Source organism: Osmerus mordax, chromosome 15 (assembly GCF_038355195.1).
Source record: "Osmerus mordax isolate fOsmMor3 chromosome 15, fOsmMor3.pri, whole genome shotgun sequence".
NCBI classification, from domain to species: Eukaryota; Metazoa; Chordata; class Actinopteri; order Osmeriformes; family Osmeridae; genus Osmerus; species Osmerus mordax.
The window spans coordinates 11,500,669-11,523,593 of record NC_090064.1 but is presented as its reverse complement, the minus strand read 5'-3'; the positions used below and the strand labels follow the sequence as shown (position 1 = coordinate 11,523,593).

Genomic DNA, 22,925 nt, shown 5'->3' with positions numbered 1-22,925 from the left:
TATAAAAAAAACAGTTTGGTTGTATTGATCCTTAATGTAGGCTATAAAATATAGAAAATGGTATTCATATCAATTTGAAAAAAGAGCAATATCGTTATTTCTTACTTTTATACAAACACAAAGATAGAAATGTTGACCTCTGCTCTATTTTGTGACACACACACAGGTAAAGGAAGCATTTTGAAATAACAAAAGAGAAATAAAATGCACAATGTTGACTTGTGCACACTTAATGTGTTTTTATCTATACAAACTATTTACATTAGTTTTAATAAAAAATAATTGTTTAATAAAAGTGTATCTCACACAATGCTGCCAAAAAAACAAAAACACATTTCTAATGTAAATCCCTTCTTGAAGACCTTGTTCTTTTGATAATGATATCAGCCAGTTCATCAACCTCCTCATGCCTCCTCTTCACAGCAGAAGTTGGCAGTGGTCGCACTGGGGTGCTGGCTGTGAAGAGAAAGGAAAACACATCAAAAAGTTTCCATGATGGGTTTATATTTATATGAATTGATTGACACTGAACGTACCGAGCGTCTTTTCAATGTCTCTGAGCTGCTTCTCCTGTTCTGCCATCTCCTCCTCCTTCTTCAACATCTCAGGAGACTTCAGGTACTGCATGTGGTTCTCAAACTCCATCTTCACCTGCATGCTCTTCTGCATGGCCATCTTGCTCTGTTGGAGCAAATCTATTGACAACAAAACCAATCCCATGAACAGAGAATCAATGTAAAGCAACATTGAAACAGTCCTGTCAAATCACAAACCAGGTAGATTCCGGAATGTGATGTCACATTAATAAAAACTGGAGGTTGGTGTTATTTGGGTTTCTTCATCATCATCTCTATTTTAGAGATATGCTATGTGTGATGTCACCTCTCTGGAATCTACCATCAAGTTCACCAGCCTCGCTCACCTATCTGCCCCATGAGGGTGTGGTACTGCTGGGGCAGGGGTGCACCAAACACCTGGGAGCGCATTCGTTCGAGGGGGGGGGCTTTGTTCTGCAAACCCCCAAACTTGCCGTTTGCACGGATCCTCTCTCCCTTTCTGGTCAGGAGAGTGGGGCAAGGGACCTGGCTCTGGACCACCTACATAGAACACACACACACTTAGAAGACTGTTCTCCCGCAGAACGTTTTGATTCATTTAATCCTCTGATCACCAACAACAGTGGCATACGGCTGTTTTAAACTAGAAACACAACTTAAGTCTGTGGTGCTGCAGAATGTTTGATAGAGGCCATGCAACTCCCAGCCTGACTCACCCCTTTCCTGTAGTGGTTAGCAGAGTCAAGGTCATCCACCAAAATGGTATCTCCCAGGAGGCTGCCAAACACTGAGAGAGAGGGGTGGGGGGCGTCAGGGAAAGAGCAGGGGGGATGGTGGTACAAAGGGGTTTTGTATACTTCCTCACTAAATCAATGCCAGACGTAAAAAGCCCTTGTTCACTTTCCAGTGTTTACTATTCGTGACTCATCTTTATATCAAACTCCAATCCTGATAAGGCAGCCCAGAGGAAAAAATGACCTCAGTTACTTCTACAGACAATAAATAAACTCATTTGAACTCTTGGTGTTTTGTTTGGAAGCTCCAAGCCATATATTCTTTGTCTTGTCTTCGTAGTTAGTAGATGCTACCCTCAAGCGGTAAAGAACAACTGCTGATGAGAGGATGTGGCTCTATTTACAGGAATACCTTTGTGACATCAGCGTGAATCTAGAAATAGTTAAAAACCATATATCTTCTTCCATTTGTCAGAACTAAAATAACTGCAAAGTGGAAACGTAGCACATTGTGAAAATCTACCCCCTGAACTACACAAGCATTATATCTAATTGGTTTTCATAGTGAAAGTACAGTTTCCAATCCATGAGCAACCCCCCCCCCCCTCCTCCCCCCCCAGAGGCTGGGGTTCCTTCTGGAAATGTTTACCCTCAAGCCCCCATTCTCTCACCACCACTGGGACCAGGAAAGAGCTGAACAGAGAGGGGGAGGGGCGGGGGACTACTCCAACAACAACAAACACACACAGACCTTACAACACTGACGTGGAGAGTCTCGTCCACCACCCCCTACCTCCCCCCCCTCTTCCAAGACACAGCGAAGCCTCTGGAACTGCTCAGGAACCATGGCCTAGCACACCATTATGCAGTGCACAGACCCCCCTGGTCTGAGTAGTCCCGGTTAATGAGCGGAGCGGGGGGGCTTGTATGTGCTTCATCCCTTAGAGACTCACCCATCTGGCAGCTTTCAGAATTCTCTGAAAAGATGAGAAGATCTTTGGCAAACACAGGGTTTCCAGTGGGTTGAAAGCTGGTTTTACCGTTTCGCAGGTGGGGTAGAGGTCTGTAGTGAAATAAAATCACACACACCCATCAAACCCATTCACCGGCATTTACCACACTACATTGCACAGGACTGCTGAGACACCTGCTTATGTACATATGCGTATTTACTTCTGGCTGCTTCTCCAGAACACTGTGTCCAAAGGCAAGACCTGCTGCCTCCCCTGGGTGTCATCGTAGATCTTCCGTGCCGCAACTGTCGTCTTGGTGACCACGCAGTCCATGTCTCCTAGGAGATGCCAGGATATGACCGTGGCGGCATCGTCATCCACCACCAACGCCAGGTGGGCGATCTGCAGGAATCACTGCCATGAACACTCACAGAAACCAGCAGACAAACCCCTCACTCGTAAATGAGAAAACTGTTTCTGTAACTTGGTTTGAGAACTAATGCAAGATGGTGTAGTCTAAAACATGCAGTCCATTAGTCTCCTTATTCAGAGGAGCAGCAGGTATTCAGCAGGGGTTGTTTTGGTGAGCCTACTTTTCCCAGGACGTCCTGACTGCCCTTGTAGGGATCAGGCATGGAGCACACTCTCCTGGGCTGGCGTCTGACCCTCTCTGCCTCCGCCGAGCTCTCACGGACGGCTGCGTCGATCTCTGAAATCTACGTGCATGGAACCAAATCAGACCCATCATCCAATCTTCTTTTTACGCCTTGTTCACGCTTGCCAACACTGTATTACAGTGTACTTCTAGTCTTCAACGATCTGCTGCACTTATTATATGCACTTCATGCAAGTTGCTTTAGATACAAGTGTAAATTAATAGCAATGTATGAAATGTACTCACAGATGATAACTTGGCAACGTTTAGACTTTGTCTCCGTAACTGGGATTTCAGAAAGGTCTCTTTGTTGGTGACGTCTTTGACCTGGTCTGAAAATCGAAATGAGACAACCACATTCGAAACTCTAATGTGGATGGACGATGTCTTCATTGGAACTCTCAGGAGGTAACCAGAACAACAGCCTTACTGTTAAGCTCATTGATGAGCTGTCTGTTGGTGTCAAACAAGCTCTTGTAGATGTCGATGGTTTGGGAGAGCTGGTCTTTCTTCTTGGTCAGCTCCGACATCTGCTTCTGGTTCTGGACGTCTGCAAGAAGAAGGCCAAAACGGTCATCAGAGCCATCTTCAACTGTCAAAAGGGCAGTGTAAAGATGCAGCCCTGCGAGCCCCCCCCTGCGAGCCCCCCCCTGCGAGCCCCCCCCTGCGAGCCCCCCCCTGCGAGCCCCCCCCTGCGAGCACCCCCCTGCGAGCACCCCCCTGCGAGCACCCCCCTGCGAGCACCCCCCGCGAGCCACCCCTGCTCACCGTTGTAGAAGCGGAAGGGCAGTTCGAAGGCAGCCAGGTGTTTCTTGGAGCTGAACCCCGAGACGGAGGGTTTGAATAGCAGGGTGTACTCCTGTCCGTCATCACCAGGGCTGTTCATCATGATCGCCAGGTTCTACCGAGACGAGAAAATCCTTTCATGCACACTTTCAGACAGACAATGGATAAACACACATTTCACTCTCACAGTAATGCGGGCCTGGCCCTCAGACAGTGTTAGACTCACAGTGATGCGGGCTTGGCCCTCAGGCAGTGTTGACTCACAGTAATGCGGGCCTGGCCCTCAGACAGTGTGAGACTCACAGTAATGCGGGCCTGGCCCTCAGACAGTGTGAGACTCACAGTGATGCGGGCTTGGCCCTCAGACAGTGTTGACTCACAGTAATGCGGGCCTGGCCCTCAGACAGTGTGAGACTCACAGTGATGCGGGCTTGGCCCTCAGACAGTGTTGACTCACAGTAATGCGGGCCTGGCCCTCAGACAGTGTGAGACTCACAGTAATGCGGGCCTGGCCCTCAGACAGTGTGAGACTCACAGTGATGCGGGCTTGGCCCTCAGACAGTGTTGACTCACAGTAATGCGGGCCTGGCCCTCAGACAGTGTGAGACTCACAGTAATGCGGGCCTGGCCCTCAGACAGTGTGAGACTCACAGTAATGCGGGCCTGGCCCTCAGACAGTGTGAGACTCACAGTGATGCGGGCTTGGCCCTCAGACAGTGTTAGACTCACAGTGATGCGGGCTTGGCCCTCAGACAGTGTTAGACTCACAGTGATGCGGGCTTGGCCCTCAGACAGTGTTAGACTCACAGTGATGCGGGCTTGGCCCTCAGACAGTGTTGACTCACAGTAATGCGGGCTTGGCCCTCAGACAGTGTTAGACTCACAGTGATGCGGGCTTGGCCCTCAGACAGGGGGACTTGAAGGCTCTTCTTGTTGCTGTCGAACACGGGCAGAGTGGCTGAGCTGCTGGAGCTCCTCATGGTGATCATCACCTTCCCCTGCAGCCCCGTGCCTGCCGGGTTGTTATACATGTCCTGCAGGGACGAGGGGCGCACACACACACACACCACAACTAAATATTGTCTTACTGAATTGTTATTATAAACACCCTTTATGGAGGTACGATGCAATGGTATTCAATCTCTATGATGAATGTTTACAATTGAACGTGCTGGATTTAAACTACATCCTGTCTAATGTACTGTCTGGCGTAGGCTAGATGGTAGTAATGAGTGATTCATGGCCACCCCTCTCAGAGGAAGTCATCTCACCATTATCCTCAGAGTCATATCCTCCACCAGGGTCCGGCTGGCGATGATGTCATTGTTGGAGATGACTGGGGTTGGTGGCTGTGAGTCTGGGGCCAGCTTGACAGGTTCGTTAGCCACCACGTTTATGACATACTAATTGAAAAAACAACAACAATGAATGATGTGTGGTTCTAGGACTGAAACCAAAAACATGACCATTCAAAGCCAACAGCCTCCGAGTAAGATGCCGGAGAGACCCGTTTGAAAGCCACATCCAAGCATTTGTGTGTCATTACAGGTCTTGTTAAGGGGTGTGTGGAGGTCCCAGCCAGGCCAGGCCTGACTTGGTTAGACCCACCTGCTGGCTCCACAGGCCTTTGGACATGTCCACACACAGGGCAAACTGCACCGTGTAATCTCCCACATGGTCTGGGATGACTTTGTCTCTAATGGGTGGAAAGTAACAAAACACATTTCCAAACAACAATCAAATCAAGAGACAAACCAGTTTGGAAAGACATGCTGATACTTTTAATAGGAATGCAAAAACTTGATTGCTCGTTGTACCTGAAGTAAAAACGGTCATCCTTCTCATCCCCCATGGGTTTACTGCACTTGAGCTGAGAGGCCTTCAGAGGGAGGAGAAAAGCATCCCTTTAACACACATCACACCACACAGACCCTGCACAGCCATCACTCATCATAGATACTGACCCTTCAAACAAGCTTTGAGTTTAATATGGTCTAGTCTGCAGGCGATGCAGAGCTGAATGCGGGACTCACCACTTTAGGCGGGACCTTGGAGACGGAGCCCCCGCCCCTCCACATGAGCATGGACAGAGACGCAGGGTTCAGCTTCCTCATGGGGCTCTCGTCCTCCGCCATCACCGACACGGTGAACACTGGAGAGGGGCAGCCGGCGGTCAGTCAGCTGACACACACGGGTCACACAAACACACAGGCAGGCGTCCAGACGCAGAGACACGGGAGAGGTGGAGCCACACACACACACACGAGCAGAAAACAACAGACAGCAGACAGACAAAGACAAGCAGACCAACAGAAAGAAAGGCAGGAACAAAAGACGACAGATAAAGAGCCTGTAAGAGAGACAGCAGATGGAAGGGGACCTGCATGTGGATCCACAGACAGACAGATGAAAACAGCTAGCAGCACAGACATGGACAGGCCCCAACAGTGAGAGCGACCCAGGGAGAGGTGCAGACCTGGGAGTGTGCCTCCAGCAGCAAACACAGCGTTGGTGTCGTACTCCACGGCCAGTCTGACAGGCTTGTTGGGGCTGGGGACGATGATGATCGTGACTGACGGGCCAGGGATGGGCTTCCTGTTGAAGGAACCCCGGAACTCCAGCTGGTACTCCCCCCTGGAAGAACACACAGGGGATGGAACACTTCTCTACAGCAGGGCAACGGCAAGTTAGTGTCCAGAAAAGTTGTCCCGTTGCCAACTGTAAACCATCTGGTGTAATATAGCTGAGGCTCTGGATCAAGATGAGGGTTCACTCACTTAGGACCGCTCAGGTTGTCCACTATGAAAGTGGCTCTGCCCTCCAAGTCAACTGGCTGGGAGGCAGCAGACAATCTTAGCTGAAAATTTTTTAATCAACCTTGGTCAACATGGTCATCGTTGTGGGTTCATATCTCCAAACAACAGCAGCGTTTCCAGTATCTGTACATGTAGTCTGGTTGGTGGAGCTGACCTTCAGGGAGCTGTTGGGGGTCTTCAGCATCACAACCACCTTCTGTCCTGGGGAGGGATTCCCCCACTCATCACACATTTGTAGGATGAAGGACTGTGCGATTCTCTGCTCATTAAAAACCTGCAGGGGCTGACCACAACAGAGGGCTGACAGTTATGACTGGTGTGCAGTACTGGAAACTCACACCTACACCTGTTTTTTTTCTTTCGAATATGTACATTTAAACTGTATTTCTGTAGGACATCATTTGTTTGTTACAATTTCAATCTTCAGAAATGGCTCCAGATAGGAGTATAACCACAGGTTAAGGGTTTAAACCTTGTTATGCCAAAGGCCTTGCACCCTCAGAGAAGCATCATGGAGACTCCATACTCACCTCCTTAGGCCCGTCCACCAGTCTGAACTGGGCAGGCTGGCCGGCAGCCAGGTTGACCCTCACGTTCTCTGTGAAGCCCCCCCAGGTGAAGCTGATCTCCCGGGAGCCGGGTACCCCCGGGGAGAAGCGCACGCCCCTCACCACCATGGCGTGTCGGCCCTCCTGGACACAGCACAGCAGAACACGCAAGTGTTATGAGGGGAAACTTGACTGGTGTAAGTATAAACTCCAGGCTACATTGCCGGAAGCCTTGTGAAACATCATATACAGCTGAGGTCGATTCTGGATTGTCTATTTTGCTGAGGTTTCTGTAACCTCGATCCTGTATATACTGAGTCTAGAGTGTTAGATTCAAGGTTCTCACCTGCCAGGTGAACACCAGCGACGCCTCATCCAGACCTTCTCCCTTTGCGCTGACCTCGTCCAGGCCGCTCGGGGGCAGAGACAGAGTCTTGTTCCCGTACTGGTCCGTCAGCTCCAAGTCTGGGAGACGAGTCATCTGCTTTCAAAGCTGGCAGCTAACTAAGTCATCACATAATACTAATATAGACATATTATTGATCCTTGAGCTGAAATTGCACCATTATACAGCAGTTTTATGATAATAATAATGACAACAAGTAACATATTAGTTCTACTGATATAAAAGTTGAGGAGGGGACAGTAAACTGCTCTGTAATTGGCTGCTGAGCATGTGGATTCAGGCTCACAGATATTTCCAGGTAGAACCTCGCCCATCCTCACAGAGCTCTCTCTCATGGTAACCTTCATGGTCCTGGGCTCATCAGGGTGGGGCCTACAACACAACGCAGACACACCCACAAACAGCTGATCCCGAGGCATGTGCATGCATGTTCAAGTGACAAGAATGATGGAACCTGGGACTTTGTGTTCTCCCCAAGGCTTCCTTTTCAAACTATGTACAGTCATGATTTCAGGCAGCATATACACATTTACAGTGAATTGAGTCAGTCAAGCGGGCATGCAATCAACCAATCAGCTTACACTATGATGAAGGAGGTGTCGACAGTGGTGTTGAGGTCCTGGTAGGAGACCTGGTAGTAGTGCTCGTCCTGTACCAGGGTGGGAACCTGGATGTTGGGCAGCTTCCCCTGAACCAGCTCCTCAACATTCAATTCTGCCGTCCAGTTCACCTGTCACACAGGCAGAGGAAACACAGTAAACAACAAGCCCAAAGGGCACTACCCTAAACCACCGCAGTCTCCTCCAAACCCGCTCTGCACCAGTTAAAGTTAGTGAGGGGGACGGCATCCCTACCTTGACCTTGAGGGCCAGTTCCTCTGACAGAGTGACCGTCCTGCCCCCCTCGTCAGACAGCCTGTAGCACAGGTTGTCCAGGGTATCCCCAACGGCCCAGTCCACCTTCTCTTTGTCCTTCAGCACCGTGGTGTCCTGACCGTCCTCCTGGCGGTACACCTCCAGCCTGGACACGCGCCTGCTGGGGACCACCTTCAGCTCCCGCAGCAAGGCCACCACGCCCTTCTGACTCTGACAGGACAGACACACGGCTGGAGATACACACTGACCTTTGCCCCCAAATGAACCGAGTGCGCTTGAGAAAGTGCTCCAAATACCTCTAAACTTTCTAGTGTCATAAAAGGCTGATTAACCAAGGAAAGGTCATTTGGGACTTACAGGCACGTCAAATTTCGCTTTGACCATCTGCTCTTTCTTGATGTCCTTCAGGGTGATGGACTTGGTCACTATCTGGCCGGCTCCAGTGTTACTGCAATCTACGGCCACCAATGTGGAGCCTGGAACCCCTTGTAACTGCGCAAAAAAACAGCACAGGCATCCATTCAGATGACAATGCAGCAACGTATTCATCTCACTAGGCAATAGGGAGGCTGCACAGCTGAGAACAGAATTTTGCATTATTGTCATTGTAGAAGAAATGTGACAGAAGATTGAGGTCTTGGATTAACACTATGGCTATCTGGTGGTAAACAAAGTCTTAAAGGAGCATCTGGAGAAGATGCTGTCCATGATAAATGACATCAAATCCTTTACAGAAACACTTTCAAACGTTTGACCCAAAACATTGTTTATGACAAATCAGGATCTTGTTTGGTAAGCATCTGTTAGGGATGGAACTGTTTTAAGCCTTGGTTTTATGAATCCTGGATTAAAGTTAAAACAATCGTCCCCAGATGTGTGATCTTGCCTCTGGTGAGAAATGATCCAATTGTTTTTATCGACTCTGCGCCCTAATTCTTCCATGAGATGAGAAAATGAACTGACTGATGTGGGGGGTGAATGGACAGAGGCCCTGAGGGGCCACAAAACCTAAAGCTCGCTGACACAGGGCCAAGCCCGCAACTGTCTGAAACACTGCTGCCTTTGGCAGAGGGTCACACAGCCTCTCCCTAGTATATGACTTCCCTCAGAAAAATATGTATGTTCTGAGTGTCCCATGTTTTTCCGTTTGCCAATGATTGTAACACAGAAGTACACAGACAGACGTACACCCCTTAAGCTGCAAGTTACAAGTATGACAACATGATAAATGGCCTAACAAAAACCTGATGCTTTCAACAGTGAAAGCATGAATGTTTATTTTAATAGTGGAATTCTATAATAAAAGCTCATTTTTTCCATTTAAAATTGAAAAATCAGTAGGTCAGAATGGATGCGATGTGCAGGGAGGGCTGGACTAGCTGTGACATGTCTGGTCTACTTTACCTGGCAGCGAACGATCAGCTTTGGGTGGGCAGTGACGTTCCCTGATTTGTCATAGACTTCAATGTCAAAGACAACAGGTGTCCCGTTCTCAACTGTGATATGCTGATCCTTTGGTGTAACCATGAGAGAATGTGGGATACCTGGAGAAATGTAAAAATCCCGCAGTTCAGCAGAAACGTGACAAAAGTACCACTATTATGTAGCCGTTAGTACTTCCTGTGTACACCGGGCAGAAGAACATTTCAGAGATGCGGTTGATTAAACACAGTTTAGGTCACGTTTAGCAGTCAGTTTTTCCCCTATCCTATGTTGTCTTTTAGCTGCCAGTTCAAGCCCCAGCTGTACAGCATCTGCTAGTCTGTCACTAACACTTCACTAAAGGCTTTTGTAAGTCCCCCCCCCCCCCCCTCCCCATGAGACAGGAAGACAGGGATGTTTCTCCTCTCGTAGACCCCCCAGGCTGAGGTGACTGTCATATATCAGCTGGGAGCACCCAAGTGTTTATTATGTCTGAAGGGTACAATAACTCATAATGCCAACGGCCTGTTTAATGTTTACCAAATAAACAAGTGTAATGGGGGAGTGTGTGAGAGAACTTGAACGTTCAGTGTAAAGAGATCAAAGCAGGTCTTACCAGGGAGAAGACTGATTTTGAAAGTCTGGGAGTCCTGTTGGAGCCCAGGCAAGACCACTTTCATATCAAATGTCTGAGGGAAAATAAAAACACCACAAACAGGCATTATTTCGAGAGTATTCACTTTTTTGGGTTAATATGGCTACACACACACAGTGTGAGCTATCTCTGACCTTGCGTTGAAAGTTCTGCACTTTTCCACAGGCTGTGACACCTTTGATGGTGAATGTGGTCCCGATCATAGCTGTACCTTCATAACTCACTACTAGACCACTGAAAGACAGCAACTAGCAGCTGAAAAGGTGCTAAACACATCTGGCACCACAGGATATTCACTACCACCATTAGAGCCCAGGACTATAATCATTTAATCATGCACACTATAGTTAAGTACAACAGCTATAATTAAGCACTTTAATGGGACATTGTTGATAATCCTTGTCATTTGGTGAGCAACCCACCGACATTCCAAGACGGGTTTGCTGTCTGCAGGGGGCCGAGTTGGGTGTCCGTATCCATCCACCACCTCCACAGGAATGTCAAAGGGCTCCCCTATGTGGAGAGGAGTGGACACTGCGCCCACCACAAACCTCTCTGCACTGCCCTCTGGGGTGGAGCAGATGACATTCAGGGAGGTGAGGGGGGAGAGACTTGATTAGTCGTTTTTACACTTGGGTGTATTTATAAGGAGTTCCTGACCATTACTTTTTATCACAGTTAGTGTTACCTGTGATGGAGAAATGCAGTTTGTAGCTGGGCAGCTGCTTCCCAGCAAAGATCGTGGCATTGCTCTCATTGAGAACAGTGTTGAGGTGTAAAGTGTACTTCCCTAGCTTGTTTAGGTTCTCTGTAAAGTTTGGACAAGACAGAGTCAAACATTGCTGCAAATAAGTCTCAGGAATAAATATTGAAAATACATTGGGATTACTTTTTTTTTTTTTTTTTTTTTTACTGCATGTTCATTTTTCTGCTTGTGAGTTATCAAAACAAAGTACCCATGGTTTTGAACCAGAATGCCCACTTTCCAGAATGCTGGGCGATATGAGAGTTGGTTTCTATGTCCCCTTTAGGACCTGCAGGCGAAGAAGAGAAAGAATGAGACATTTCAAAAAGCTCCAGATCTTCAGCAGCGTACCATACTGGGCCCAGTCCATCAGTGACGACTCACCATGCCAGACCACCTTGAGCTCCATCAGAAGCTTCTTGGAGGTGCTCTGAGAGGACGACGGCATCCGCGACACAGACTCCCCCTTCTTGTTCAGCACATCCACATGAAGGGGCCCTTTAATAACACAGTATGCAGTGAGCACTGTTTGACATTGATGACATTAAAGGAACACTTTTACAATAATGTACTTGGGCGGCCAACCTCTTCGTAGAGGTGCTTTTCAACCTCATGTGTCTAGCCTCGTTAAAAGAGTGTGATAGGATTATCAATGGTGGCTTTGTACAATGAAACTAGCTGTATGAAGCAGGAGCGAGGCGCAGTCCGGTGTACCTAAAAAGGTCCCTGCAGGGCGCACAGCGTTCTGGGCCCAGGGGTTATTCTCAGGCCACGTGACCTTCACCTTGTCTGGGAGTCTGGGGAGGGGTAATACAAGGAAACAGGGCATAAACAATAAAGCTTTCATGATAACATTTAATTTAAGAACCAAATAAGAGACAGTAAGTCCTTAGGTTAATGTGGATCAACACCAAGATAGCTCACCTGGCCAGTTCATCATCAATGCTTTTCTTAATCGCGGCAGTTGTCACGTTCCTGTCCAGCTTGGAGATGGGTATAATCTTGATCTCATCGTACAGGCTGGAAGGTTCCTATGGAGACAGATACAAGTCCTTCACAACCACAAGGACTACGTAACTCTTAGAATCTATAGACTCTCAATGTGAATATTCCTTTCTCACCATGATAACCTGCACCTGCCCCCCCGTGGCGTAGACATCTCCGTCGTGATCTCCGAACAGCAAGAACTGAGCCACAGAGCCGCAGAAGATGGGCATTGTTCTCAGGGACTTGACCTGAAACGGGAGAGAAGCCAGGAGGGAACAGCAATGAGACCTCACCACACTTTGGGTCACCACATGACCTAGTGTGCACCTAACATTTGTTATTCGAGTGCAAGCTTGTCTACCCAAGACGCACGTGTTGTACTCACATATTGGCCTGTTTTGTATGTTTTGCCTTCCCACTCGATGGAGGAGAAGGTTGCCCAGGGATATTGCATCTTCTTGGTGGCCACGTCAGTGCGTGCAGTCATCCCTGTGAAGCCGGAGAACTTCACCTGCTTGTCCAGCTTCTCGTGGCAGTTCTTCATCCACTGGGAGAACTCTCTCTGGATCTTCACTCTTTGCTCCTGATACATGCATCAATATCAATACAATGGAAGATGGAATAATAAAACGTATTTCAAGTCAAAATTCTATGCGTCTGTTTTGGGAGGATGCAGGAGGAAGGCGTCTACCTGTCCATTGACGACACGCGTGAAGAAGGTCTCCTTGTCTTTGAGCTGTAGCTCCAAGTCCATGAAGGTGAGCTTGTTGGTGCTGACCTGGAACCTGTCGTTGGTGAACAGGACCCCGGAGAACCGGCTGTAGCACTCCACTGGCACCGGCGCTGCCTTCTTGGGCTGGGCACACCAGTCAAACCTAGAAAACACAGACAGACAACCCTATCAATTGGAAACAAATGGGTGCAAAAACCTGAATATATTTCTCCTAACAGTTCGTACTCTGATACTGTAGTGTATGGTATGAGTCTTCCATTCCAGAAGCACTCAAATATGGGCCTTTTCCCCCGGGCCTGGTTCAGGATTACACAGTCCTCATCATCTTCCTCCATGGGTGCTGATAACAGGAGAAGGATACAGTGGAACAGACTTCAGCATGCTAGTGTTCACTGATAAGTGTGTCATAGACAGTAATATCTCCGCAACACGTCAGCAGTGAGTCTTCTTGAAAAGAACCCGGCTGCCCTTCCGAACCCCCAGCCTCTGTTTCCTTGACCTCACCTGGTATGGCGTAGGGATCTTCGGGGTAGGTCTCTTTATCATAAAGGAAAGGATGGTATCTCAGAATGCCCTCCACGGTGCCGTCGCTTTCGACGTAAGCCTTGAACTCAAACGTGTCTGCTGTGGAGTTGATGTAGAGGGTCTGCATATCGTTATCGATCTCTCTGAGGTTCACCACCCTGGGAATCTTGGGGATCTTCTCCAGTAAGGAGATCTGATTGGACGGATAGAAATATAGAATGATCAATGCGAGCATCTGTCGGAACAGAAAAAGCATATTATTGAAATAAATAAAAAAACAAACAGTAATAGTAATAACAGTTAACCATCTGACCTGAATGTCAATGTTGGAGACACAATCAGAGTTCCGATAAGTGGATTTCATGTCGTTTCCATTGATGCCATGAATGTAGTAGTGATATAGATGTCTGAAACAGGGATTACATCTTTATTACACAGACAGCAGGAGCTGTAACAGGGATTGGAGCCTGTCAGGTTGATAGGAGTGTTGTGTGAGGGAAGGAGGACTGGCAGAGGGAGGGTGAACTCACGCCAGCTCTCTGGTCCACAGGTGGAAGTCCTGCTTGAGAAGGGTGATATGCTCAGGCTGGACCCCAGTCACCACCACGGCTGTGAAGCTCTCCTTTCCCACCTCCTCTGCAATGAGTCCGTGGAGGAAGCGCTCCTCCTCATCCTTTACATGGGAGGAATCCCCCACCTGAATGACCGACAGGCAACATTAGACCACAGCGATGAGGACAGACCTCTTGGTGGGATGAAGATGTCTCCCTTACCTTTCTGTTTCGGATGAACCCACTGTATATATCTTCCTTGTTTCTCTCCTTTCTTTCAAACTCCTCCTTGGAAAGGACCAACTCGTGAACATCTGGACGTCCCACTGGTTTAGTGATCATCTGCCAGACACATCAGATATAGTTGCAACACAGACTTCACCACGGATCGCGCATCCGTAGCAACGGGGAGAGGATTTTTACACTGGCATGTTTACCACCTACCCTGGTTGACTGTCCGATGTAGAACACAGCTTGTTTCCCTCCCACTCCAAAGTAGGATATATCACTGTTGAGACTGCGAGGGACGGCCTCTGGACGAATATACTGGGAATGATCACTATGGGGTGGGAAGGGATTTCGATCAATGCAAATGTCTAATCCAAACAATTGGTACACAACCTTGTGGTTCCATGATACATAGGGATGTGGTTTATGAACTATATCTTGCAGTGAACCAACCTGGAAAGGCTGCTGTGTTCCCTGGTGAACTTAGACAGCCTGTACACTGCCCAGTTATTGAGCTGCTTGGAAGTCATCCCACAGCCGTTGTCTAGAACAACCACTGCTGGTCTCCCTAGGGAATCATCAAACATCTGGAGGAAAATGAAAGCTGTTGTTATGGAGCGATAATAACCTATCACTTTTAATGATAGCAATACAACACTGAAAACATGAAACATTTCAGTAAGGCAAACCACAGAACGACCATTGAAAGTTGAGAAAAACAGAAGTCATGACTAACCAAACGGATGTCTATAGACCTAACTCCGGTGATCGTAGATGTTGCTGCCAGTGAATTGTCGATTAGCTCTGCAAAAGCATATGCTAAGGAAATAACATCAAGTCAAACATGAACGACATCCTAGTGTGTATGAGACACACACACACACACCACACCATATTTTCACAAACAGGACCATGATTACATGTTTGCTTTGAGACTCACGTAGTGACTTTTGACCTTCACTGGCATAATATTCATACATGCCACTCTGGACAATTGTGTCATAATGAGGCAGGAAATTGATGCGTTCCTTTGTTGCCACATATAGAACCTGATCATTGCTCTGCAAAAGGTGGAGTGTATTGCCATCTTGAAGTTCCTCTGAAAGAGATTGTCAAAATAACCACACCAGTGACTAGAAAAATAAAATATCTGCCTGCAAGCCAAAATAAATTTACACATTACATTGAGGCTTTCTGTGGTGTAAATAGTATGACATTTAGTATGTTTGGGTGACTGAATCCGAGAGAGAAAGTCTACAAAGTGTACAATTCCAGTTGGTAATATGTGCACGGTTATTAATAAAGTGTCACTTACCATATCTCTCAACATTAATTCCTGCTCTATCAGTTGTAGTCAAGACAAATGTTTCGTTTGTGGGGATGGCGAATTCCTGTGAAAACATCAGGATATGATGCACTAGTTGCTGCCTAGATATGTCACTTGATTAATTACTTTTCATTAATGTCAGCTGTGCATTACGGGCTAAAGGCATAGGTACAGTTGTCTACGAAATCCTGAATGCACGTGAGCAAGTCAAGTGTTATGTCTACCACCAAAAACGCAAGCCCTACTGGGGCCTGGTTAATTGTTGCCGTTTTGAAACGGTTTGTTTACCTTCGAGATATGGAGTAGAAAAGCATTTAAGTCCAAGCCATTTGCGTTTACAACTCTCTTCGTCGATGTCTTTTTCTCTATGCGACAGTCATACACAACTAATCTTTTAGGTGGTATATCCGCCTTGAAGCTTTCATCAGTTGAGTTTTTCTCAACGCCCAACTCTGACATTCTCTGAACTTCTTGAGGTGCTAGCCAGATATTAGTTAAGCTATGTCGTGCTAGATGAACAGCGCTAGCCTTAAGTTAATGTTAGCAGACGAATGCCAGTACAACTAGCTTGCATATTTAGAAAGGAGCTCTTATCTCTGTGTCTGTTCACTAAACGTCTACACCAAACATTTCAAATTTCAGGTGCGTCCAATTTGTGGTAGCCTAATAATTCTTCTGCCAAGCGCTTTCTTGTTCTTTTTCTTCGAATTTGATTGGCGGATCGCTAGCCCGCACGCGCTGCGGAAAAGCACTCGGGCCTCAATACTGCACAGGCGCAGTGGAATTATTTTGGCCAATCTTCAAACGTAAGGTAGGAACAGCGTGCTCAACTTGTAGGAAGTGGAGCGATTTTTTTTTTTTTTATCATTTTGGCTCTGGTATTAAGCTTCGTGATGGTTTGCCACGCACTTAGCCATAGCTAGCTTAAACGAGCATGCAGTTTGTTTAGCCTACTCCTCCAAAAGTACAGGGTTTGCTGTTCTTTTGCGGAAATGTCGATTGTATTTGAAAATGATAAAGGGTGGCTTTTGGACGCATGTTCACTCATAGACCAGGGACACGCACGATGCATTTCGCAGTCTAAAGCAGATCGACAGCGTTATTTTAAATGTCGTTTCAAACAGCAATGTTTTCAGATTTTAAAGTGTCATTTTAATATGAACCCCGGTAATACTGATCTGCAAAAAACCTCAGACAATGTGTCCAAGGCAGAAAATGGGACTACGAGTAGAGTACCATCAAAGGTAAATACACCACCGTTGTGCCTTTTGAGCAGAGTTTACTAATTAGTTGCCATACTCTGTTACTTTCTCCTATGGGAGTGTGTAAATGTGAGCAAACTACTCGTGTACATCGTGTCTTGTCCTCATCACATGTTAATGGTCATGGTTTGCATACTCCCACAGAAAAGAAAACGGAAACGCAGTGATCTAAACCAAGGGGAAATTGACTCACTGTCTTACCACGTCAAGGTGATGTACACTCATGTCAGTCATGTTTTCCCCTCCTCATGTTGCCTGCCATCTTTAAACTCCCAACATAATACTGTGTGTATGTGATTGTTACAGGTTAGGCCGTTCATCGCTGAGGGAACCAAATCCCTGGTGGATGCTGGTCTTTCCTGTGGATACCTAAATGGAGAGATGGGCCCACAGGGGCCCCATCCTTTTCAGGAGTGCAACCTGGCGGCACTGTGTGACTTGGCTAAAGTGCTCCCTCTTGTGTCTGACCCTGACAAGGATACTCAACAGTTACAGTTTGTTGACTCTGAGGATGACAGCGCAGCACAGCTGGACCTGTTCACACGGGTCACAGAGAACCGTATGGACTGTGCCGTAGAGGTGACACTGATGGGGGAGAAATACATCATACCCCCACAATGTTCCTTCCTACTCTCCGATTTCACCAGAATGCAGCCGTTGGTTGACCGTAAGTGCGTAACACGTGGTTGAGATTACTCAGCAGATATTAGCGCAGTTACAAATGGTCTGGAGTCGGTGAATAGCATCTGGCTCGTGTATGACAGTGTGCCTCGTGTGTCTCCTGCAGGTGAACAGACATATGAGCTAATTGTTCTGGATCCGCCATGGGAAAACAAGTCTGTGAAAAGAAGTCGCAGGTTAGCGGAAGAATCAAACACTGAAACGCAGAAGGGATGAACAGCAAATCCAGCGAGTGCGACTCTGTTAGGATGCATGTCCTTTTGTTTCCCCTATCGTTACGATTCCCCACCTCTGCTCCTAGGTACAGCTTTCTGCCTTCCACCCAGCTCAAACGCCTCCCCGTGCCCTCGCTGGCCTCCCCAGGCTGTCTGGTGGTCACCTGGGTCACCAACAGGCCCAGCCACCTGCGCTTCGTCAGGGAAGAGCTCTACCCACATTGGGGAGTGAAGGTCCTAGCAGAATGGCTATGGGTCAAGGTAAAAGCACATCAGGAAGACAATGGTAAACATGGAGATTACGTAAGCGAGTGTGTCTGTGAATATTAGCTTTAGTCATAGGGTTTTTAATCTTTTGTCGTGTTGTGCTCTTCAGGTCACAAGGTCCGGTGAGTTTGTGTTCCCCCTGGACTCTCAGCATAAGAGGCCTTACGAAGTGCTAGTTCTGGGTCGATATCATGGAAACAGCCCAGAATCCCCCAGGTGAGACTATTTATTCTTTAGCTCTATACCTTTACTTCCATTGCATCAGTGTGTTTTTATATTCTCATTGGTCATCGATTATTCACATGAGCCCCTGTGTCTTAGTCCTTCAGAGACATCCAAAATCCCTCTGGAGGATCAGCGTGTTATTGTCAGTGTCCCGTCAGTCCTGCATTCCCAGAAGCCATCACTCTCTGGTAAACAACCCTAAAACAAATAACCTGTATAAGTATAAAAAAAATTGTGGGTTAACTAAATCCTGCCACTAGAGGGCAGTGCAGCAACACTAATAACACTACATGAAGTGGCTCGTTGACCAGCTCCAACCAGCATTGTCTATATATTTCTCACTTCTTCATAAAGACAGAAGAATGTCTTAGTATTGAACTAGGTGTGGGGGAAGGAGAGTTGCGGATGACCTCTGCTTTGCAGCTCTCTCACAGTCATGTTTGAGAAAGCAACTACGTTGTTACAATAGCATGTCATTTAGTAATGCAGGTTGCCACACCCTCATGGCCATTCTACGAAGCTGCGACAGGTAACTAATGCCTAATTGGGAATTTACTACCTTTGTGGCCTCTGTCATTACATTGTGATATTTATAGTGATTTAGAAGCAAGTGAAAACTTTTGGCTCAAACCAGAAGTAAAACAGCAGTGGTGTTGGAAAGGTGACAAGACTTTAAACAATGAATATGCAGAGAGCCTTTGAACGAGCAGGGTTTGACGTCAGCACCCTCCTTCTCAAGGGAAAGCGTTTTATTATGCCGTAGATTTACTTGGAGAGCAAGCCAGAGCAGGAAGAAGGTCTGTCCGTGCCCTTTCAGCTAAATATAAAAGATGCCACTCAGTGAAAATGGCAAGATATTGTCAAATTAAAGTCATTATGGCGGCCCTGTGAAAGAGTGATGTTTTGTGTTGTGTAGATCCTCTCTGAGGGTTTGATTTTCATCTAGTTTACTTTAGCTCAGGATTCAAGCGTGTAGGTCAGTTTTTGATATGGCGTCTGAAAAACAAACACACCTTTTTACGTTTGGTCGGCTTGGCTAATTCGAAATGCCCTTTGAGTGAAAGGCATTAGCTCAAAGAACAAAATGAGATGATCCTTCAAACCTTTTGACGTCTTTTTCTTTTTTTGGGGGCGGGGGGGGTTAGCTGTGAACTAATCTGCTGGTGATGTGCTCCCTTTCTCTGTCCTTGCACTGCAGTCCTCCACACCCCCTCTTTCCTCCCCAGGTTCCATGGGCACCATGGTGGGGGTGGGGGTGGCGTTGTGGTGGGCGGCTGAAAGAAAATGTCAGCTGGGCTGGTCCTCATCTCCTGCAGAGAGAACTCCCCAGAGACGCCACCTCACATTAACAGAAGTTCCAACTGAGAGGCATTGAATTTAACTTTATTGATCCTGAAAGGTTCCACTAAGCTGGCAGGTCTAAATGACCATGAGGATTATGTGTTTTTAATGCAGGATATTAACTGTATACCCAGAGGCGTGAAAAAAGAGATTTGGCTGTCCTTTCCCTGCCTTTGGAGAGGGATTATGCAACATCTTGAAAGTTGTCTTTAAAGCGGGTGAAGTTATTTCCAATCTCAACCATTAATTCTCTCTAAGAGGGTTGTTGCATTGTGCAGCCCCAGTGTTAGAATTCCAAATGTGCCAGCTCATCTTGAGTCAGTGCCCGCTCCACCCCCTCCACTGCCTAAGCCTCAGTCATGACCTCCTGGCACAGTTGTCTCAAACACCCAGGGAGGGGTTACACGACCCTGTGACCCTATAGCTTTTGGTCCCCTTCTTAACTGGTGATCCTGACAGTGACATCCAACTTTCGTGTGCGGGCAAGGGGTAGGGGCAGGAAACAAACAGGGATGCTTTCTCACACGTGACGGTGTACATTTTCCTGCCAGATGGTCTAACTGTCGGTAAAACAGTCTTTTATGTGTGTCTGGAAAATCCGATGTTTGTTTTTTAATTGGTATCCTGAAAAACGTTCATAATGACTGAAATAGAAAAGGATGCTTTCAGCATCGCAATATAATCAGCTGCTAATTGGCAGTGCCCGCCTGATGCACTGGGATCTGTGATTTGAAAAAAGAAACATCATTACGTTTGTAATAATACCCCTCAATGTAAAAGTTAGGTGCAGACAGTACAGTCCCTCAGTAATGTGTGTTTTCTCGTTGACTCACCAATGCTGACACAATTCATTCAAAACCATGCTGACAATAAACGTGGTGGTAGATGATTGGGTAGAGGGGTGTTGTCAGAAATGAAGGTAACCAATCGGAGGTGTATGCTCTTTCATTGTCAGTCACAGAGAGGCACGTCACCTCCCTCACTCAGGAGTGTGAGAGCACAGCACACGCAGAGAAATAGACCGCGAAAACTTCCTTTTAATTGTGCCCAAGTTGAGAGCTTTCTCATTGTCTCTCCAACTGCTTGTCTCGCACCTTGTCCTTTCCTCCCCGGTGAGTTAAAAGCGTAATTAGACCTTTTACTCCTCCAACTTTGAGAGTCGAGTCAACCGGAGAGGTCTGTGTTCGGCTGAGAGGGGCATGTTTGGCCTTTACTTCGCCTGCCGTTAGTTCCAGTGTGACGTGTAGAACGAGGGGAGCTGAGGTAGGGGGAGGGAGGGAAGGAAGGGAGGGAAGGAAGGTGGGGTGGGTGGTGAATTGTGTAGTTTGGATAGATGTCTTGGGGGAGTGGGTGGTGGTGGTGGTGGGGGGGGTGTTCATTAACTCCCAGCGGAGCGTAGGCTGTGCTGAGGATCGGGGTGGCGTGTGTGAGCATGCATGTGTGCAGACAAAGCTGTGAGAGGTGACAGGGGAGGTGAAATGAAACATATCTGTCAGGTGTGTGTGCTTCCCGGAATGCCATTGTTCCTATAGATGCAAGGTCAGTCACCAATTCCTCTACTTTAACATACAGTCCTACTCTAGATAAAACCCAGATTTGAATAGAACACAATAGAACGTTATTGAATTATTGAATTGTGATCAAATCAAAATGCATTTGTTCCATTGCAAAGTAAGCAGCAGAGCTTCGGAGACAGGCAGGCATTCTCCATCTAAATCTCTCCTTTCACTCATATCAGCTCGCTGTCTTTTCTTGAAATCGCTCACTTTCTTCCACACCTGAGAACTGATCACAGATTGTGTTTGAGAACGTGAGCATGCCCTTTGTTGGTCTCTCTCCCTCAACAGAGGTGCTGAAGCCGTTTGTCGGAGCGGACGCCAGCTGCCTGGAGCTGTTTGCCCGCAGCTTGCTGCCAGGCTGGGCCTGCTGGGGTAACGAGGTGCTCAAGTTTCAGCATGTCAGTTACTTCACCATTGAGGCAACTGAAGAACCCATAGAGCAGCCTGCAGAGACTTCCACAGAATACCCTGTAGAGCAGCCTGCAGAGACTTCCACAGATGTATCCATAGAGCAGCCTGCAGACATGGAAACCCCCTCCTCATACTCCTCCCACACTGGTCTAAGAAACTAACTATTGTGCTGTCAGGGCATTTTGTACCCAAGTCCCAATTTGTTTTTGTAAAGTTACTGTGAGCGCTCGAACATCTTTATCTCTGTTTCCTCTTTGATCTGTTGTTTCCTTTCAGAGTTCAGAATCTCAGCTGCAGTAAAAATGTGATATAAGGAAAAACTGCTGAAGGTTTAGATAATAATAAAGATGAAACTTTTTACATACTTTATATTATCTGAAGTTGTGATTTAAAAATAATAGTTTTCAGTAAATAAAGATGCCAGCAATTATGCATCAGCCTGATAATTGCTTAAGTCAGATTCTAACAACAATCTGACACTCACTATGTCCAGACAGTGGCCATAAGTTCATGGTTCTGAGACCATTTGTTGTACCTCAGAATCCACAGGACTTCAGTGCCTCAACATCTACATCAGTGCCCTCAGGATCTACCTCAGTGCCTCACTATCTGCCCTAGTCACTTCCTAGATCCCTTAGTGCTTCAGCATCTGCCTCATATCCCTTGCTACCTCAACGGATGCCTAGACATCTCCCTGATCTCCTCAAACAAGATTACCAAACCCTCATTCCTGCCAGATTGCTCAGAGTTGATTCTAAAGCAGAGAGCAAGTCTCTCATCCTCATCAAACTGTCTCTCACCATCCATGCAAGCCTATTGAAGGCAACTTCCGCTTTCTCTCCTGCGGGATTGCGCTCTTGTGATGGGCCTAGGGTCCAGGGGGGAGGGGGGGGTCACCTGGGCTAGATAAGGGAGAGATGGTGCTGCAGAAAGAAACCCAGCAATCCAACGAATCCGGAGGAAGACTGATGCAGATTTATTTCAACATTATACCTATTTTCTCTGTCTCGCTCCATCTTCTTTCAGTCTTCCTTGTGGCAAGAGAAGATCATGACTGAGAAACCGAAAATAGAGATTGGATTTATTGTAATGTATTCCTGTCTGGGTGAGGAGAGGCAACTGTATTGGGCTTTCAACATCCAACTAAATAAGGAGTGTAAGGTTTTCTCATTAGCTCACTCCCCAGGTGTGCAGTAATTGATTTATTCTGTTATTGGGCGTAGCCACATTCAAAACAACCCTGTATCCTTCAAACTCCCATGGAGCTGGCAAAATGAATATTAAATTAAATCCCACATTGAATCAGTGCTGAGTATTGGAAGTGTTGCAGGTGTTGCTAATTTAGCATTATTAAGCTTTTAACCCTTGTGCTGCCTTCGGGTCACATGACCCAAAGGTTCACAACGAACCATCGTTGTGTTTACCCAATTTTACCCAATACAAAAACAATAAATAGCATTT

At 47.0% G+C, this 22,925-nt stretch overlaps 2 protein-coding genes across 2 annotated transcripts; one reads left to right on the top strand and one right to left on the bottom strand.

The window, feature by feature from the left end:
• Nucleotides 1-262: 262 nt before the first annotated feature.
• On the bottom strand, nucleotides 263-16,175 carry smchd1 (structural maintenance of chromosomes flexible hinge domain containing 1). Its single transcript, XM_067252016.1, has 47 exons — nucleotides 15,792-16,175; nucleotides 15,492-15,567; nucleotides 15,117-15,275; nucleotides 14,913-14,995; nucleotides 14,630-14,763; nucleotides 14,393-14,507; nucleotides 14,171-14,290; nucleotides 13,928-14,094; nucleotides 13,711-13,804; nucleotides 13,377-13,590; nucleotides 13,098-13,212; nucleotides 12,831-13,014; nucleotides 12,525-12,722; nucleotides 12,274-12,387; nucleotides 12,077-12,183; nucleotides 11,867-11,949; nucleotides 11,537-11,650; nucleotides 11,364-11,441; nucleotides 11,096-11,215; nucleotides 10,830-10,974; nucleotides 10,542-10,641; nucleotides 10,369-10,441; nucleotides 9,735-9,874; nucleotides 8,688-8,822; nucleotides 8,310-8,540; nucleotides 8,037-8,185; nucleotides 7,742-7,827; nucleotides 7,396-7,514; nucleotides 7,032-7,193; nucleotides 6,656-6,784; nucleotides 6,463-6,542; nucleotides 6,162-6,319; nucleotides 5,719-5,837; nucleotides 5,503-5,564; nucleotides 5,294-5,381; nucleotides 4,957-5,088; nucleotides 4,570-4,719; nucleotides 3,668-3,800; nucleotides 3,330-3,449; nucleotides 3,146-3,231; nucleotides 2,838-2,960; nucleotides 2,465-2,646; nucleotides 2,245-2,354; nucleotides 1,274-1,344; nucleotides 923-1,097; nucleotides 537-695; nucleotides 263-456 (listed from the first exon to the last, which is right to left on the bottom strand). Exons 1-47 carry the CDS (start codon nucleotides 15,960-15,962, stop codon nucleotides 338-340), a joined length of 5,982 nt encoding a protein of 1,993 aa, XP_067108117.1. The 5' UTR covers nucleotides 15,963-16,175; the 3' UTR covers nucleotides 263-337.
• Nucleotides 16,176-16,389: 214 nt separating this feature from the next.
• Nucleotides 16,390-21,883, top strand: mettl4 (methyltransferase 4, N6-adenosine). The gene is made up of 8 exons (XM_067251970.1): nucleotides 16,390-16,747; nucleotides 16,910-16,975; nucleotides 17,072-17,432; nucleotides 17,553-17,622; nucleotides 17,748-17,922; nucleotides 18,038-18,144; nucleotides 18,250-18,341; nucleotides 21,342-21,883. Exons 1-8 carry the CDS (start codon nucleotides 16,496-16,498, stop codon nucleotides 21,623-21,625), a joined length of 1,407 nt encoding a protein of 468 aa, XP_067108071.1. The 5' UTR covers nucleotides 16,390-16,495; the 3' UTR covers nucleotides 21,626-21,883.
• Nucleotides 21,884-22,925: the final 1,042 nt, after the last annotated feature.